General features: G+C 44.5%; 1 protein-coding gene across 1 annotated transcript in view; it reads right to left on the minus strand.

Moving 5' to 3' along the window:
• TRPC5 (transient receptor potential cation channel subfamily C member 5) overlaps positions 1-19,943 on the minus strand; it is a 100,334-nt gene that overhangs the window by 23,347 nt on the left and 57,044 nt on the right. Inside the window, exons 3-5 of the mRNA XM_024217409.2 lie at positions 17,704-18,040; positions 11,971-12,110; positions 6,207-6,529 (exon numbers count right to left, since the gene is read on the minus strand). Of these exons, the coding sequence (XP_024073177.2) occupies positions 6,207-6,529; positions 11,971-12,110; positions 17,704-18,040 (800 nt within the window). The remainder of the gene's footprint in view (positions 1-6,206; positions 6,530-11,970; positions 12,111-17,703; positions 18,041-19,943) is intronic.

Here is a 19,943-nt window from a genome sequence, read left to right on the forward strand (position 1 = left end):
GCCATGGGGAGGGCAGGCTGTGGTGCACTGCACCATAGGGCTCTATGCACACTGGCCATGGGGAGGATGTCAAGGTGCACTGGAGCCATTCAGCCTTCAGTGCACATGGGCAGGCTGCATCCCTGCATTCACACTGAGATGAGTGTGCTGAAGAGCAGAGCCTATTCCTTCCTTTCTGGAGGGTCAGTATGTGCTTCCCCCTTGCAGGCTACAGTCCATCAGCCAGTACAGGAGGGAGCTGCACCCTGGCCCACAGTGTTCTCGGCCTTGTTTGGCATTTCAGTGGCACTGTGACTCCCCTGTCCTTGTGCTCAGGGGGGTGCAATGACTGCCCCTGGCAGGTGCACAAAGAGATTCCTCTACACACACAGAGGGACAGACATGATCAGGCCCCTCTTGTTAAAAATTTCCATGCCACAATATAAATAATCTCTCCCATTCCCACAGTGTCTCCATCATGAAGAGCTCTACATGCTCAGGCAACGCTTCAGTCACCCCTGAAGTGCAGCATGGGAACATTATGACAGAACACAGCCCTACTGCATCACAGGAGAGGAGGGAAATATCACATCCAGCCGAATCTCCAAGGGTGATATTGGCAGAGAGCAGGAATTACCTCAGTTGGATATTAACCAGGACAATGAGGCTCAGACCCCTACTCTGTATCCTCGCATCACAGGTGGTCAGGGACCCCTGTATTATGGCTCATCTGAATGGCAGAACCTACCACAGTACAGTGCCCCCAGCATTATGCAGGAGCACTTGATCAGTGCTGACTCAGAAGAAAGTGTGTCACCTAATTAATGCAGCATGATAGAGTTCTCCTTTGAAGTCTCCTGACCCCACTTAACTTTAGAGCTGTTGAGATCATCCTGGGTTGCTATGGCTTCCGCCATAGACAAGTGACCTTTTGCAGTCATGTCAAGTACATTATCAGGATTCTGAATAATCACTCCTTTGGGTATTATTGTTTCCAGTTGGGGGGAGCTGACATTTCTATCTACATTTAAGATGTTTTGGTTTTGTCCTGGGGTCAGTAGATGTTTTTTTTAAAAAGAATCACTGTAAAAACCAATAAAATATTACTTAAAAGAATATAATCTATTTTGGATGTGCCTGAAATATTAGGAATCTGTTGTGTTGGTTGTTCATGCAGTTAAATTCTTTTGGCATTCACACCTTTATTATCCATAGAGGAGTTGACATTCTTTACAATTTTAACTCTTGTATTAAACAGTCTGAGTTCTATAGATCATGGGCCAAATTATGAAGTCCTTATTAGTCAAATAAGGACGGAGTAAAAATTGAATAAGGACCTAGGGATTTGGCCCCATTACTTAAATCTGTGAAACTGCGTTGTAAAGAAAAAAGCAGATATGACACCGTAAATCACATGACACAATCAGTACACCCACTTTTAAAGGGACCACGCCTGTCTCCCAGCTAAACAGCTGAACTCATTTGATTATTATTAACAATGATAACAATACCTAGCCCTTATATAGTGCTTTTCATCAGCAGTTCTCAAAGAACTTTACAAAGTAAGCCAGTATCATTATCCCCATTTTACTGATGAGGAAACTAAACTGAATTTTTAGCAAATTGTTTGTAAAACAATAGACAAATATTTATTATTTTTTAAGATCTAATATAATGGATGAGGTATCAAATCATCCTAATGAGCCAGAATACCAAATAAATGAAAAGTCAACCAGCCTACTGCTCAGCCCAAATAACATTAAACACATTTAGCCAAAGGAAAAACACAAGATCTATCCGGCAAACCACCCACCAACAACAGGGATTAACTCTCTCGTTGCATACCGAATGTATGGGGAAAGGGGACAAGCAGAAGGAAAATCTAAGTGAGGGGAGGGAGGGAGCAGTCAAGAATGAGCTATCCGACATAAAGATGCCTTATAGCCTCCACTAACGGGATTAACCAAGGCCTCTGGGAGACATTGTGGCAGGTAGTTTCATCACGGAGGGAAAAAAACTTCCTTGGTTTCCTGCTTGACTGTACCTTGCAGAATTACATCCTCCCCATCCAGCCATAAATCTCAGGTGGGAACATAAGATGGAAGGTATCTGTTCAAGGATTTAGGACCGAGGGGTGAAATTCTGTCCTCAGCCACACTAATATTAATCTCGAATAACTCCTTGAGGGTGAATAGCACATTACTTTGGATTTACACCTTTGTAACTAAGAACAGAATTTGATCCTAGGTTAAGAAGGAACATTATATTTACACTCACACACGACCCTGAATGGTACCCTAACATTAGCAGCCAGAGCAGCTTATCAGGAGCAGATATAACAGACACCTTTTTTCCTGAGGGCCAAATTGTATGACCTTTACATTCAGACAATCACATCTTACTCCCCACAGAGTGCCATTGATTTCCGTGGGGCTCCTACTGGATTAAGAAATGATTCTGTATGAGCAAGGGGTTCATACCCTAACCCAGAAACAGCAAAGCTGATGTGTGTGCTGCAATTTTGTATAAAAATAATATTTTGTTATTCTTGCCTCTCTCTTTATGTAGTACAATCACACACTGCCCACAATGTCTAACGGGGGACCCGAACCAAAAGGCCATGTCCATCGTTAGGCATTTTTGATGAGGCTCACAATATTTTAGAGGAGTATTCTTTTAGAATAGAAATCATTTCTGAACTTTAAACTCTGAGCATTTACCGGGAGAAACAGCAAAGCTCAACGGTCCTCTAAAAGCATCTGAGGAAAAGACAGTTCCTGCTTCACCCTCCGGTGCACCGTTAACCTCCAGCAAGGCTGCAGTTTCTAGTGTGTCTTGGAGAAAATGGCAACCCAGTTAACAGCATCCCTCTCAAGACAAAATGACACTGCAGAAAACAAGGAGCCACCGACTCCCTCCCACCCCCTCTTCGTTGACTGAGCCTCTGTGATAAATATATTCCTCAGACTGCCTGTCTAAGCAATAGACACACTCCACTTTCTCAAGCACAGTGAGGCCAAAGCATAAAAATGTGAATTATTAATGGCTTCACCTTGTCGCTGTCACAAAGGAATATTACTTTTCCTTGAGCTGTGTTTGTGGGGCAGAAAATTTCTTCACAACAGATATTAGACCAGGGGTCGGCAACCTTTCAGAAGTGGTGTGCCGAATCTTCATTTATTCACTCTAAATTAAGTTTCACGTGCCAGTAATACATTTTAACGTTTTTAGAAGGTCTCTTTCTAGAAGTCTATAATATATAACTAAACTATTATTGTATGTAAAGTAAATAAGGTTTTTAAAATGTTTAAGAGGCTTCATTTAAAATTAAATTAAAATGCAGAGCCCCCCCCCGGACCGGTGGCCAGGACCCGGGCAGTGTGAGTGCCACTGAAAATCAGCTCGCGTGCCGCCTTCGGCACACGTGCCATAGGTTGCCTACCCGTGTATTAGACCCATCCTTGGGGAGTAATCAGAAATAATATGACAGTAAATAGGTGTCATATTTTAAACAAGTTTTACAAACACGAACGACTCCTGTTTCTCCTTCTCTGAGATTATAAAATTAGGTCCTATTATGTGACTGCCTCGGAACACTTTTAGAAATGGAGGGGACTCATTGGAAGCATTTTGCATTTCTCCTACCACTAAGGTGGGATGAATTAAAGCCAACTTGAGGTAACATTAGGCTTGATTTGAATTCACGCCAATGCTGCTCATTCTAAGAGTCCCATAGATATAATTTCCTATTTTGCAGGTTGCCCATTCTTAGCAAGTTGCACATGCTGTGTGTCTGTTTGAAGAGTGAAATGTCAGCTTGCCCTGGGGGTGTTAATAATGACTATTTAAACTTTTAAGAACACGGTGAATAAACTTCTTAAGCCCGGCTCAGACAAAAGGGCAATGGCAATGTATTCTGTCCCCTGCCAAGGGAGCTGGGTCCTAATGTTCCCCACCCACTGCTACTTTGTTTTAAACAAACCTCTGTCCCCAGATGCCGAGCCCCCTCCAATTTCTCTTTGTGAGGCAGTCTCGTTGGCAAGAGGTTTAAATGCACAGCAGTACCGGAGAATGAGTGGTCTGAATTTAAAGAGCGCTGTCAAGTTGATTTGTGCACTTTCTGTCAAGTGGTTGTATATCATTTTTTAATTCCCCATTGTGTGTTACACCCTCTTAGAAACTTGAAAATCACTTTCTGCCCCCCGCCCCCCCGGTGACTAAATGTGCTTTTTTTCTTTAGTCAAACAGCTGTTATTTCCTTCATTGATCGAATGGCACTGAACGCAGCAAAGTAACTGGCTTGCAATAAAGATGGGCCCAAACAGAAATCCCAGGTAGAAATACTCCCTCCCTCCTGTACCCTTCAACTCTAGGGTTGTCTGGATCTGGTTCTGACCTCAGAGCTTCAGGCCTTTCACTTGTTAGAAACTTCAATTTATAAAGCACCGTGTCCTGCCAAAACATTTCCCTCTGTGGATCAGCTTTAACTCAGCTCCAGGAATAATGTTTGTTAGTTAATTTACTGCTGCAAAGGGAGCACAAAACATTTTTGTAGGGGCATTAAAATTTTTTACCAGAGGATAAAATGAAGGGCTTTAATTCTTTTTTCACTAACACCATGTGACTCTCTTCACTTCAGAGGTGTTACTCCAGATTTATATTGGGCTAAATGAGTTAACCAACCCCTCCATGTTTCTGATTTGCAATGATTGAAGAGCTCTTCTAAGCAAAGAGAGGGGGAAGGGATAGCTCAGTGGTTTGAGCATTGGCCTACTAAACCAAGGGTTGTAAGTTCAATCCTTGAGGGGGCCACTTTGAGGCAGGGGGCTGGACTCAATGATCTTTCAAGGTCCCTTCCAGTTCTAGGAGATAGGATATCTCCATTATTTAAAAAAAAAAAAAAAAAATTATAAAGGAGAACAACAACATGTCTGTGCTGCTTTGAGATCTGGTACCTTTGATCATGAGGGGCTGTTGACATGTGGCCTCTGGCAGGAGTGGGTGTAATTTCACATAAGTGATTCTGCTCTTTTTAAGAGGAAAGCATTAGCAGAATAGTCAGAGCAGTTGCTCTTCTGCCCCGAGGCCTGGCACACTTGGGGTCTGTCAGCACCTGGATCTGATCACCTCGTGGACAATCCTAAGCATTTGGGCAAAAGATGAATGGAGAATTTGGGAGCATAATGGAGAGTTTTATTTGATCCAGTATCAAGTGGTGAAAAATAATCTCTTCTGCTCGTTTGTGTTTTATTTATTTATTTTCTATTGTATTTTTCAAGCACTGTAAAAGCACCAAGAGCAATTGGACTGGTGCTGATTATTATCAATATTACGGCTATTATTCATTAAAATAAATGCACAAGAAAGACAATTCCAGTTATTCTTCAGTTTGCACTTGTTTTTTCAGCCGTGATCTGTGCCAGTTACCATCCCAGCAATTTATATAGCAGTTCCTCAGTAAAGAACTAGCATTTCCTCCAAGTCTCCCTGATCTCACCTACATCAGTGTCAATAAAATCACTGAAGTCAATAGTGTTACAACCAGAACAGGTGAGATGAGAATTTAGCTGTATCACCAGGGCTATAACCTATGCTATGTTCCCAGGCTTCGAGTCAGTTTCATTCTTTGGATTTGACTGCATAGAGCACTTGTTATGGGCCCTAATGTATATTATTTTATATTGCTGTTATTTATCATCATTTTAGTTTATTTTATGCATAGATTTGTTCCTTCACTTTTATTTTATACTTTCTTTATTTTTTTCTCATAATCACACAAAAACTATTCCTTCTGAGGAGCAACCATGATTTTCTAAAGGATATTGAAATTATACAGGGGGCATTACTAAAATATCTTCCAGTGTATACATAGGGTCCCATCCTGCACTGAATGGGAGATGGACCAGAGGACCTGGTGGTAGCAGCTCGTTTCATTGTTTAATTTCTATGAGATTTATCACCACCTCCCTCAGGTCACAAACATCCCATCATATGGAGAGACCTTGTGCTCTGGAACAAGGACCTTGGTCTCCCATTTCCAGACTAAGTATCGATCATGACAGCTAAAAGGCATACTTCAGCAAAGGGTCTGCCCCAGTTAACTCAGACCTTCCTTACATAATCAACCAACTGGCCTGACAACTAAAGGCATTGGCAGCCAGTGCGTAGAGACTGTTAAGGTAGGAAGCAACAAAAGTCAGCATTACAGAAAGGGAATGGAGTCTTACGTGGAGAAGGCATTGTTCTGTTTCTCACATCGGATCCCCTTGCAGTTGTTGGGTTCCTCCGAGGCACTGGTCTCATAATAAAAATAAAGCTGGTTCAGTCCATTGGCAAAAGCCAGAAGCACCAGACAGTAGATAAAAAGGAATTTGAGGATGTCTAGCAGCATGCGTCCCAGAGAGATCTGCAAGGGGCCCAGGTGGGAGTTTGCTGTAAACAGGGATATGAGACGCAAGGAACTTAAAATGTTGGATATTGCAAAGAGAGCTTCTGCAATGAGTGTCGGGTGCCACATTTCCCATTCTTCCCTTGGACGAGAACCATTATACTGAAAGAAATAACAAGGGTACAAAAATTAATGGTGCAGTAAACACTTTAACATAGCCCCGAAAGCCACAATTGCTAACAACATTTCATTATGCAGTACACTAACCAACTTTTGATTACTTGAACAGATGGTGTTCAAATCTGGATCTCAGTTAGGGTTAGCTAATGCTCAGGGTTCAGGTTTGAAACACTGAAGTGGTTAAGGCTCAGGTTTGAATTCAATGGAGTCAACAGCTCACAAGTTGTTCCTGTGGCCCCGGGGGGACGCGTAGGGTGCCAGAATAGCTAGGGACGCCCCTCATTGGGCTGACCTACAATGGTGTAACAGATCAGAATCAGATCTTTTAACACCAGGGCTGAATTTGGCCTCTTAGTTCTGTTCTGTTCATTTACCATGTACCACATAAAAAGGCCAAAAATGTTCCTAGAATGGCGAATACAGTAACAAGTATTTTATAGCAACTGATAGATTTTGTAACCTTTAAAATAAACATACTGTACTCTGATGGAGGTGTCTTTGTAAGGCCCTTCAGTTTAAATCTGAAGGTCCAACGCATAAAAATCACAACTTTTCAAGGAGATAAGTAGAAGCAACCATGGGCTTCACAAAGGAGGACTTAGGCATTGCAACACTAAACATCACATCGCCTAACTTTTCAGCACCCTGCCACCTTGTGTAATTTGCACCCCCAGGTGAGGCAACCAGGCTCCCTATGCATTGTGTAGGAAGAGTTAGGCACCTAAAATAGGGATTCACAGAAGCCAGCTGTGGAGTGGGGAGCTGTCTAAGCTCGCCTGTAGGAAATGTCAAGGAGTGGGGTGGGACCTAAGCCCTGCCCCTCAAAGAGAATTAGGCACCTATCTCTGCTCAGGATTCACAGCCAAGCGATGAACTCTCGCCTGGAGTTAGGCACCTAAGCCATTTCAAGAATAACAGGTCATGGTTCCCCTCCTCACCACAACATCTCTTTAGCCCAGTGGTTAGCACACAAAGTGGGAGACCTGGATTCAAATTCCTACTCTGCTGGATTCAGAGCAGGGAGCTGATTGGAGGTCTCCCGTGTGTGTCCTAACTATTGGGCTCAGAGTCATTCTCTTGAAGGTCCAATGAATCTTTAAGTATTTCATACAAGGTGGGAGAGATTGAGAGAGACTCCCCTCCCATAGCCCAGAGCAATCATCTGGGAGACCTGTCTTCCTGTCCCTGCTCTGAATCAGGCAGAGTGGGGATTTAAACCCAGGTCGCCCACATCCTGGGTAAGGGCTTTAATCACTGGTCTGGCAGAGATAAAGAGGGAGGCTCTACTGGCCCCTGGCTGTCCGCTAGGTGTATTAGGCATGCTCTGAGAACACCTACCAGATCAGGCCCTGCAGGAAAGGTAGGCAGGGAAATGCCTAGTTTGTGAATCCTGCCAAGGCCTAGGCATGCGTTAGGAAGTTAGCAACTTAGTGGTCAGGACTTAGTCCGCTTTGCACATGCCCACAGGCAGCAGTTTAGGCACCTAGGGGACTTTAGATGCCTACAGGGTTCGGTGGCAGCTGAGGGATGGTTTGATCAGTGCCAGTGACAGGCGCCTAAATACTGCTTGAAAATCTAGCTGAGATACAGTGCAGCTGCGTTTCTACATGACCTCTGATTGCTTCTGACGTTTCCAATCTGTTCTCCACTGCCACGAACACCAGGGACTCACTTTGTTAATTGGATTTGAAGCTGGCCCTTAAATGTTAACAAACAGTGCAGAGGTTGTTATCTCTTTGCTAGTACCTCAACCATATATATGTGTATATATCTATAGCTATAGCTCGGTGAGAGAGAATCAAATACTTGGGAAGCAGATTCGCATGGAAGGTTCAAAATTCTGCTTTGCGTGCTGGCGAGAAACTTCCCAACAGCACGTGGCTCTCTGCCAGGATTTAGAGTCAGCTGCTATGAAAAAGAGCTTGACAAGGCCTTTTGCATCTCACAGATCTTTATTTTAAAAATGGCAATTTTTCAGGGCTGTGTTGTAATGGCACTATATAAATCAATGGAACCCCCTCACTTGGAATGTTATGTTCAGTTCTGGTCAGCCCAGCCCAGCAAAGTGCATAGCAGAAATAGAAGGGGTTCAGAGATGTATAAAGAAAATGATTAGACACACGAAAAGACTGAAATGGTCCAGGCAGTTTAGACACCAGAGAAAGGACGGATATAGAGACTGGGCTCTCCCATTTACCCTTTCTCATAATACAAGAACAAGGGGATACTCAATGACATCGAAAGGCAGGTCATTTAAAACTGATAAAAGGAAATACTTTTTAATTAATACCTACACTTAATTAATCTGTGGAGTTCATTGGCATTAGATAACATTGAGACCAGAGTTTAGTAGAATTCAAAACAAATTAGGCATTTGCACAAATACTTAGAACATTCCCAGTCACACGAAGAATTTGTAGAACATCAGAAGAGTTATAAACCCAGTGCACTGGGGCACAAGCCAACCTCTGGGTGACAAGGATTATGAAGACACTTCTGTTAGGTTATTCCACATCTGACCAATCCAAGGTTTTTTGCACCTTCCTCTGAAACATCTGACACTGACAGATGCAGGATATTGGATTAGATGGACTATGGGTTTGATCTGGCATAGCTACTGGAATTGATCAATGTATCCATGAGGCCCAGGGTGCAGAGATTTGGGGTTCCATTTTGAATAGGTGGGTGAGGGAGGAGAAGCTGAGAAGGGAGCTGTGCTGGCAGAGGACACCTGAGGAATGGAGTGCCAACTGCTGGGCATTTAGTGGCTTCCGCTGTGCCCGGCAGCCTAGGGGGCAGTTCTAGGAGACAGCACAGGAGTGGAGAGGTGGGCCAGGAGGAGGAGCTGCAGAGCCAGGCTGTGAAAAGTCAGGGGTACTATCTGGTGAGACTGCTGCAGTCCTCTGATATCGGAAAGGGACGTCAGGGCTGACGGGTTAGGACATAGTGAGGATGTGACATGGAAGGTGTCTGCACTGTAGCTGGGAGTGAACCTCCCCACCCGGGTAGACAGATTCATACTAGCGGGGCTTGAGCTACTGTGCTACAGATAGCAATGGGGACATTCCACCAAGGGCAGAAACTTGGGCGTGGCCCCATGGCTGCTGCAGCCCAGACCAAGCTGCAACATCCCCACTATTATTTTTAGCAAGGTTCTAGCCCTGCTGGAACGAATCGGTCTCCCCAGGCGGGGAGGCTTGCTCCTAGCTGCAGTGTAAACATACCCATGGATGTCCAGGGCCTGCAGAGGCTCAGTGGGATTAGCCACCCTTTCAGCTGTATGATTGCACGAGAGCGTGGGCGTTTGCATACTGGGCGCCGTGGTTTTGTAGGTATGAATTCCTCGTTCATAAAGACAATGTGTGTAGCTGTATGTTTGCAGATATGCATGGCTTGGGTTGTGTGTGGTGCATGTGTGTGTGTATTTGTTTGTGCCTGGTGTTTTAGGTGTTATTGGTGGGCATGGGGGTAAGTGGCTGTGTGTCTGAGAGAAAGAGAATTGCCAGGTTGCTGATTTGTTCCTGTGACTTACGATTTCCAGCTATTTTATTTTTATTGCTCACAGTTCAAAGACCAAATGTTCAAGTGTTTAATTTTCTGTCCTGCTGTAAATGTCTGGAGAAAAAAAATGTAATCTGGCTTTGCTTTGATACTGATGCAGAACAACCTGATCAGGGAGTAGCTGGTATCTTGGCGTTCTTTTTGAAAAGTGCTAATTCAGCGGTAAGCAGCCTTCTGCACTTTAAAATGGCCCCCGTGCTGGTCTGTTTATCTGAGAGCTTATATTATAGCCTTCCTGTTTTAGCTAGCTTGTGAAATATTTAGTTTCCCCGTCTCTCTCCTATCTCCTTACATTATGACTGGCTACAAATGAACAGAGAACCTTGGAACAGTGAACTTCCCCAGCAAGGAGCTGCGTTCAAGCTGCTGTAAAATCTTCCCTTGTGTACATAGTGAAACCAATGTTATGGAGCAGCAAAAATGGAAAGCCCTTATTGCTGTGGGACCAGTCACATCCACAATGCAGGGGAGGAGGTCAGGTTATGGAGAGCCCCACCTAGGGACCACTGCATCCCCTATGTACCCAGGAGCTGTCCTCTGTGGAGGGTCTCTTCTAACCCTAGAGGGTGGGGGGAGAGCTGGGAAAGTGCAGTGATGTAGATCTACTGCCCTAACCCCCTCGCATAAAGAAATGTTCAGAGTCAGACCCGTGTCTAAAGCAGCAGGAAGCTAGGTCTGGAATTGTAAGTTCAGTGGTGTACGGCCTCAGAAGCAGGAACTCTGGGGATAGGGTGACCAGACAGCAAGTGTGAAAAATCAGGATGGGGATGGGGAGTAATAGGAGCCTATATAAGAAAAAGACCCCAAAATCGGGACTGTCCCTATAAAATCAGGACATCTGGTCACCCTATCTGGGGAGCTCGTGGGGAAGGACTCTCCCAATCTGAGTACAGGGTTACTTCATGTTTGACTTACACCACTGTAACACCACTGACTTCAATAGAGTTACTCCTGATTCACAGCAGCATGAGAGGAGAACCAGGCCCACAGATTCTGTGAACACCAGAAAGATTAGAGAAAACTCTGTGAGCCGGATCCTGCAAACACACCATTCCCACTAAAGTCGATGGGAGACTCTGTGTTGAGGGAATGCAGGGATTGTGCTCTGTGTGTGTGTGTGTGTGTGTGTGTGTGTGTGTGTGTGTGTGTGTGAGAGAGAGAGAGAGAGAGAGAAAGCTCTCACTCAAGTCAGCGGGAGTCATTGTTGAGGTATTGCAGGGAGTGAGCTATGTGTGTGTGTGAGAGAGAGAGAAACAGAGAGAGAGAGCGCTTCTGGCAGTCCTCTGGCTTCAAAGCTTGCGCATAAATTAATTTAGAGCATCAGATGTTTATAAATCTGAAAGGTGCATTTGAAGATGAACGGGGTGATATGCACTAGCTCAGTTAGTGGAGCTGACAGTAAGGAATCTGCAGCATCGTTGTAAAATCTCAACAGAATATTTTATCATTTCCCCCATTTACATTATAAAACTCGAATTGTTTTCTGATCTCCCTATTCTGGATTCATTGTTACAGTGTAAGTGGATTTAGCACAGTTGAAAGGTACTCAGTGACAATCCAGAAACTGAGGTTCACTCTTTACCCACAGTTACAAGGTGGGCAGTGGCTATGTGAACTCCCCCCACAACACCCAGCCAATGTGCCTCAACCTTAATCAGGCAGGACAACCTGTATGTGGTGAGAAACATGCTCATTCTCCAAGCCAATTCAGTCACTGGCTTTCCTACTGAGTTTGCAAACAAGGATACCAACTAGTACCACTTGTGATGTGGGCACCTGTTCATGCTGAGCTGGAATTTCAGGGTTGACAGATAATTTCCCGTGTACTATAGTTTTCATACACATGCACCAACTTACTGTACCTTGACATAAGCAACAATTTTCAGGGAGATAGTTGCAAGGTAGAGTGAGTTCATTGCAAAGTCCATCAGATTCCACCAGTCATGTACATACTCATTGAATCCACCATCCCACATCTCCTTGATTTCTCCCCAAATAAAACCTGTGGAAAGAAAGAGAGTTTATCTGTATGGGGGAACATTACTGGCCATTAAAGCAGAACAAATCCAATGTAATAAAAGGCAATTATAAATTAACTGCTTGGGAAAAAATGCCTCATCCTTTTTCCTTTCCTACAAAATGTAATAAAGCTGCTTACCGAGCGTTTTATAGCAGAATAGGAAATGCAATCAGAAAAGAAATGGGGCAGGCTTAAGCAGTCCTGCCCAGTGCTTCACATACAAAGCACAAGGAGATGCTGCATGAAACACACATTCATTTTAACTGTTCTAGGCCAAAGTTCCCCTTTAGAAAGTGTGGGTAACCTGGCCCAGGGAAATTTTTATTGATTTAAATAAATACATGATTTGAGTTAATTTATTTGTCTTAGTTATTAATAGAGCACCCACCGCTGTAGTATCTAAGGGTAATTCAGTGCTCCTTAATGATTTGACAGCCATGAAGGCTGATTTCCCTACACTTATCCATAAGACGGGTGACAGTAACACAAGCTTCCCTCCATCAATCTGCCTCAGCCCAGGCACATTCATTAAATATCACCTTATTCCATGAATAGCGCCATTGACTTCCACAGGACTACTTGTGAACAAGCAACTACTCAGCATGAGTAAGGGTATCAGAATCCGGCCTTCAGTTTACAGCCTCTTTGCTGAGGCTGTCAGCTAGAGTTCCACTTACCACCATTTGTGGTGGTGGTTTTTGTGACGTGGACCGTTTGTTCACTAGGAACTGGACTGAGACAATCAACTCCTTTCACAAACACCAGCCCCCAGCCTTCAGCGGGGAATTATTCTCACTTGTTACTAACCGAGGCTAATTTGCCTACAGTCGTGACGAAAGGCTCCATACCCCATTACCACTCCCCTAAGTCATCTAGAGTAACATTTTCGAAAGAGCCTATGTGATTTCAGAGCCTAGGGCCCATTTTCAAATGTCACTTAGGTGTTTAGGAGCTTAAGGGTATGTCTACACTGCAACTGAGCGGTATGATTGTAGCATATGTAGTCACACCCGATTTAACTTAAATCTACCTAGCGCGGGTAACAATAGTAGTGAAGCTGCAGCAGAACAGGTTTCAGTGCAGACTATACAAACCTTCCCTGGACCCTGGGTACACACTTGGGTAGCTAGCCTGAGTTGAAGTCCACGCTGCTGCAGCTCCATTACTACTGGCCCCTGTGCTTGCTAGATTAAAGCTAGCTCGGGTATGTTTACACATGCTACAATCACACTCCCTGACTGCAGTATATTCATACCCTAAGTCCCATTGAAAGTCAATGAGACTTAGGCTAGGTCTACACTACAGCGGGGGGTCGACCTAAGATACGCAACTTCAGCTACGTGAATAGCGTAGCTGAAGTGGCGTATTTTAGGTCGACTTACCTGGCTGTGAGGACGGTGGCAAGTCGACCGCTGCCGCGCTGCCGTCGACTCCGCTGCCGCCTCTTGCCGCGGTGGATTTCCGGAGTCGACGGCAGCGCGATCAGGGATCGATTTTATCGTGTCTTCACTAGACGCGATAAGTCGATCCCCAATAGATCAATTGCTACCCGCCGATCCGGCGGGTAGTGAAGACGTGCCCTTAGGCTCCTAAGTGCCTAAGTGACTTTTGAAAATGGGACTTTTGCTCCTATGTCCCTTAAGCACTTATGAAAATGTTACCCCATCCCCATATATTTTGCATTGTTGAGTTTACAACATCGGACGTGACTCAAGAACCAAGACTTAAAACAGAAAAGAAAAAAAATGCATCAAGAGAGTGGCTAACAAACATCCAACAACAGAATTATGACGTGATCCTTCAAATTGGGATATCAGTTGAGTCTGTTTTCTAGGGCTTTAAAGGTTCAATATGAAGAACAAAGAACAGGGAAATTAATTGTTGCAAACATAAAGACATCAATCACATTTTCTTGGCTGACGCCTGATAGGTCACTGGTCAGGTCAGCAGCAGGTTATGACCAATAAGGTAATTTTATTACAGCTGTCTTAAAATCTGTGTATGTACAAAGTAAAATAAAATAAAAAATCAATGGAGCAGCTTCTGCTGAAGAACAACTATGTTGTATTTATTGTGAGTAATCATAGTTAGCATTGTTACTGTAATACTGTCTGCACTGTACGTGCCTGTTCTCTCTCTCTCTCGCTCTATTTTACAGATATTTCATAAATAAAAAAGGACACTAAAATAGTAAATTCTTCCCTACAGACACATCAGCATCTTATTTGAAGGTCTGTTTTTCTCCATAGAATTTCATATCATTTAAACATGAAGTTGGGGGTGTGGGAAGTGGTAGTAAAAAGGGATGGGTTCGCTGTTTATTCCAAGGTTTGTGCTCACATGTACATTTCAATTGCACATTTGCTAATTCCTATTGTTTGTAGACTACAGAGAATGAGGCTCGGGCTGTGTGAGAGCTGCGGGGATAGCCTGTGTGAAGTAGCACAAACTCTCCTGTGTTTTTGGTAGAGTTGGTCACAATGGGAAAAAAGTTTGTTAACATTTTTGCAACTCTGTCCTTTACCCATCCTTTCATCCGCAGCTAGAATTTTCTAAAAATTGTCCTAACTAGCAGTAAGCCTGGTAAAACATAGAAGCAACATTTTTGGTTTTATTTGGAAAAAGAATGTGGCAGTATTTTGTCCAGATTTTGAAATGTTTGAAATTATCCAACCAGTTCTAGTCTTAGAACAAAAGAGCTGTTTGAGCATGTAAGCCTAAAGATGGGTTTTTGAAGAGATACTTGTTATTAATTTATTATTCACGCTCCCCTTGCGGTGCTGCAACCTGACTGTCTTTTCCTGGCCCACTGTAGATTGAGGGACTTGGGAGACCTTCTTGCTCAAGACTGGATGGTGGTGCAGATGGAGATTTTTGATACATTAGGTTCATCCCTCGAAAGAAGAATAGCGCTATAAACACTGTGCTCAGCACAGAACATGGGACGGGGCAAGATCACCTTAATTCACCTGTTGGGCCCAGTTCATCCAGGAACATTTTCCAGGGATTCCCACTGTGTCTGGGGAATTCCCAGATGCCATGTTAGGGCAACTCAGCATCTCCTCTATGCCACCAGAGCAGCACAAAGAGGATAGAGAAAGCAGGCAGAATCTGACCCCCAACTAATTTATCCTCACAACACAACAAGGTAGGGAAGTTTGATCACATCTCCACTTTACACCTGGCAAACTCAGGCACAGAGAAATTAAATGCAGAGCTCGGCAGAACATTTTTGATGAAATTTCATTTCAGTGAAATGTGCAGTTTTGTTGAAGCCAAAAAATGTTGTGGAGATGTATCAGTTTCCATAAAAGTTTCAGCAGGGAGGCTTTTGGGTCTGGGGAGAGAACAAGCAAGACAAACCCATATATCTGGGGGGAGGGGAGGTTATTCTGTTGACCTGGAATGGAGGCTAGACAGGTACAAGTCCCTGATTTGGAATGATCTAGGCTAAAAAGCTCTGCTGTGGAAACAGGAGGAGCCAGGCCTTGCATCTGGGTCTCCCACACACTAAAACAGCGGAAAGGTTTGGTTTTCATTCCAGTGCAGACCGAAAACAAATTTTGAAACCTCATTGTGGTGCTCCGGTCAGCTCCAGTTAACCGACCTGTGGTACGACCAGGAGTTGAACTCCGTTGAGTCCTCAGCCAGGACTTGACCATTCTACGAATCACCCTTCTCATAGAATCATAGAATATCAGGGTTGGAAGGGACCTCAGGAGGTCATCTAGTCCAACCCCCTGCTCAAAGCAGGATCAATTCCCAACTAAATCATCCCAGCCAGGGCTTTGTCAAGCCTGACCTTAAAAACCTCTAAGGAAGGAGGTTCCACCACCTCCCTAGGTAACCCATTCCAGTGCTTCGCCACCCTCCTAGTGAAAAAGTTTTTCCTAATATCCAACCTAAACCTCCCCCACTGCAACTTGAGACCATTACTCCTTGTTCTGTCATCAGGTATCACTGAGAACAGTCTAGATCCAAAGACAGGCCCAAAGTGAACATGCTGGGCCCAGAACCTTAGGGCTCAGTTTAAAGTAAGTCCAGGTTTGAAATGCTGGACCTGATTGTACGTGCCAGCTGTAGAGCAGGAAGATGGCATCTTCATGGCAACAATGCAGGATAAAGCAATGTATAAGGGATGGGGGAAGCTGCATCATGAGTGGCTTTGCGATGTCACATTTGGTGGGAGGGGGGGAGTGAGGAAACAACTCTCTCTCATTTTATACCTTTTAAAAGCAGTTGTATTCACATGGCCTCTAAATTGGGTGAAGCACCTGATCTTGCAGGAGTGGCTTGCTGGAACTGAGAGGGGTAGCCGGCAAGAACACTAGTGTGGAATTTGCCCTCTGCCCATATAATCCTTGGCAGATATTCTTCTTGGCCCTACAGCCTGTTTTCATCAGGAGAAGCAGATTTCTCTTAAGGGAGCCTCAGAATGAGACTCCAGCCTAAGACAATGGTACATGGGAGCAGGTACATTTTAACACAAGAGCAAGGTAGAGTAAAAGAAGCCAGATGTGAGCCTAATGAAAGGAGAGCTTGTGTTTCCTATGTGAGTCTACGAGGTTTTATTTGCCACAGTGTGCATTTGAGCTCAAGGCAGCTCAGCTTGAAAGGGGAAATGAATCTGACTCATCAAACATGTATCAAAATGTGGTTTTTTTGCTCTTACACTTCTGATGGCTCTTTAAGCTGGGTCCCATGCTACCATATCGTCTTTATTCTTTGCTTTTGTGAAACATACAGAACGGGGAAGCTGTCACCCGTTTTTCTTCACAATTAGGGCTGCACTAATCAGATTGGAATAGGCAGCTTCTACTTTGCCATTTCAATAACCAGCTCTCCCCCGTTCATATTGGAGAGCTAGACTGTGACTTGGATTATGTGCCAGCACCGGGGGATGCCCCATGTGCAGGTTACATTGGGATTGTGTGCACAGGAGTAGGTGGGCACTGTGCCTGCTGACTCCCCCCAAGTGTAGATGGGTGGGTAGGGTGACCAGATGAGAGGGAGAAAATATCGGGACACATGAGGGGGGGGGGGCCGCCGGAGGAGCAAAAAAAAAGCCGAGTGCTGCCGGCGGAGGAAAAAAAAAAAAAGATTGGTCGGGATGCGGGACAAACACCTAAATATCGGGATGGGTGGGGAATGGGCAAAGAGGGAGCAGACTCTTAGCTCTGCCTCCCCCATGCACCAGCCAGTATAAGAGTGTCACAATTTGTTGCTGGTATAGGCCAGCAGCCAGTTATGATGCCCCTTCCCCACTCAGAGCAAAGGGGAAGCGAGGAAGGAAGTGTGCATCAAAGGGACACAGTACCTCTCGCGGCTACCCCAGGTTGGCGCAGCTTCCTGAGGGCTTTGCCAAAAGACACAGTAGATGGCAATAAAAACAACAAAACAACCCCAGTCCTATAGTTCCAGAAAAAGGGCAGCAGTTAATGAAGTTTCTGAATTTGGTTGCCAAACCTATTTACACGCAGATAACACCGAGACTAGCAATTAATCCACATGCAGTTATCCTGAGCGTAAGTCTGCCAGTTGAGGCCCAGGCATATTTGTGTTTCCTCTGATTTACCTAGAACCCAGGGTAGGATCATCCATTCGACGACGGTGGGAGGTGGTCCCTGCACATGGAGATCAGTCCTGACAATGTGCTGCGATGCCAGAAGTAGCATGAAGAGGAAGGTTAGGTAAGAACCGGTGTGGCAGATAAACTTTATAAATGGCTTTTTAATGAACAGTCCCAGCCTGCTCTTAGGTGCAATTAAATATGCCACAGAAAGCATAGGAAATAGCAGTCCAATGGTGATGCAGGTCAAGAGCTTGACTGCCCAGTGTTTCCGCCTCCATCCTGGAAAGCCGTCGTACCAAAGTGTAGCTAACAGCTGCTGGCAGTTTGGCTGAGCAACAAACTGGAGAGGGAGAAAAAAGGAAAAGGTTAGAAGGACAAAGATGCAGAGGCTTTTCCTGGACAGTGATCATCATGCACTTGGGATAATTTCCCTCTTTGGTCATTCCCATGAGCTGCATGGCCAATATGTCCCTCCATTTTCCTCTGGGCTCCTAGTGAGCAAGCTGCAGTGCACTGTGGCAAGCTAGTGAATAGCCTTTTACAGGGATGGACCTGTTTTGTTTTGTTTTTTTACTCAAGATGAAAACCTGTTGGGAAAGAAGAAGAAACGCCGTGTACCTCTACCCCAAACACCAACCGAGGCCTATGATAGAGCCAAGGATGGCAACCAGATTTCCGGAGTTCCAAGCTAATATCTTAACCATGAGGCTAGTCTTTCCCATCAAGGCGTTCTGATAATCAGCCTTCCAAACAGGGGCGGGCACGAAGCCACACAGTTAATGTGCCAGGCCCAGAATCTTAATCTGCCATTTATGCAGCCTTGCAAATGGGGCTAAATTGGGCCTAAACCTGACATGGGTATGTAGGTGCAAAGTGAAAGCAGCTATCCCCAGTTAAGTCACCTCTAAAGGGCCAGTCACAGTGATACTCCCTCTGTTCAGAGATGTGTGACCAGGGGCACGAGCTACTTCAAATACAGTGTGAGGGTGTAGGCAATGGGTGGGGACACAGCCTTGTCCTCTGTCTATTGGTCAGCTGAGCTGGCCTGGATGTTAGGTTTAAGCTTTATCAGAGAGTTTAAAAGACACTCCACACTTTCTCTCCCAGAGCAAGATGCTACTCAGACGTGAATAAGGGTGGCAGGACAGGGAGCTGGATATCGGTAAACTAAAGTCTGAAGGAAACATTTCTAGATTTGGGGGACAGTTCTCCTGCTGATCCCGGCTGTGGAGATCTGTGGCATATTCTGGACCAGTTCTGTATGCAGGTCAGGAAGAGAGGGGGATTTTGCATTTTTTTTTTTAAGACAGGCAAGATTTTAATGCTTAACTGTGCTCTCAGAGGCCATTTCTGTTTTTAGTATCCCTCGGTAAAACAGTCACTGGTCACACGTGAGCCCTAGTGCTAGCGTTACATAATTAACAGTTACTCTGAGCTTCTTCTATTCCCAAGCTGCTGCTTTTCCAAATGCTTTTTTCAGCTTTTGGCAGACTCAAAAGAGCACTTGGCAGCATTTAAAAAATGATTTGGAGACCAGATAGGCAGGAAGAAACAGAGGTGGTAAAACTCTGTGTGTGTGTGTTTGCATGTGTGCCTGAAAGTGAACATATGCATTTGTGCACGCAGGCAGGCACATGCAAATGTGTGTGGGGGGGAAGGGCTCGGCATGCGAATGCATGTGGTTATGTGACGTTCCAACAGGGAACGACTGGTGGGAAGCTGGATGCACTTTTGGCGAGGTTGTTTGTTGTCAAGGAAAGGTGGGCAGTTGTAAAATATCTGAGACTAGTCAGGGAGAGAGACACTTTTGATCACAGAACAAAAATGACACTTTAATGTTCAGTTCTACTCTGAAAATGACTTTGAAGAAATGGGCTCATGGGATTCTACATTTATGGTGCCTGAGTGACTCCATAGCAAAAGTGCTTAGTTTACAAGTAAAAAGATGTTTTTTTCTAACCACCAGTCCTACAAACAGCCTTAGGATTCAAAACTCAAGCCAAGTTCTTTCTGGCTTGTGCATCAGCATCAATAATAAATATTCTGCAACCAGATGCTGCCCTCAATTACAACTGGGCAAGCCTATTGCTTTCAGAATATTTCTATTCAGAAACTTTTAGGAACAGAATGTATATTAAGGGCCCTATCCCCATATCCAATCCGAGCTCATTGCAGGATGGAGGCATACGTGCTTGCTTTTTGCCTTGTGGTTTTTTTCATCCCCCTTGATGGAGTTATTCTTA

This window comes from Terrapene carolina, unplaced genomic scaffold (genome assembly GCF_002925995.2).
Source record: "Terrapene carolina triunguis isolate 2854851 unplaced genomic scaffold, T_m_triunguis-2.0 Scaffold131, whole genome shotgun sequence".
Lineage (NCBI taxonomy): Eukaryota > Metazoa > Chordata > Testudines > Emydidae > Terrapene > Terrapene triunguis.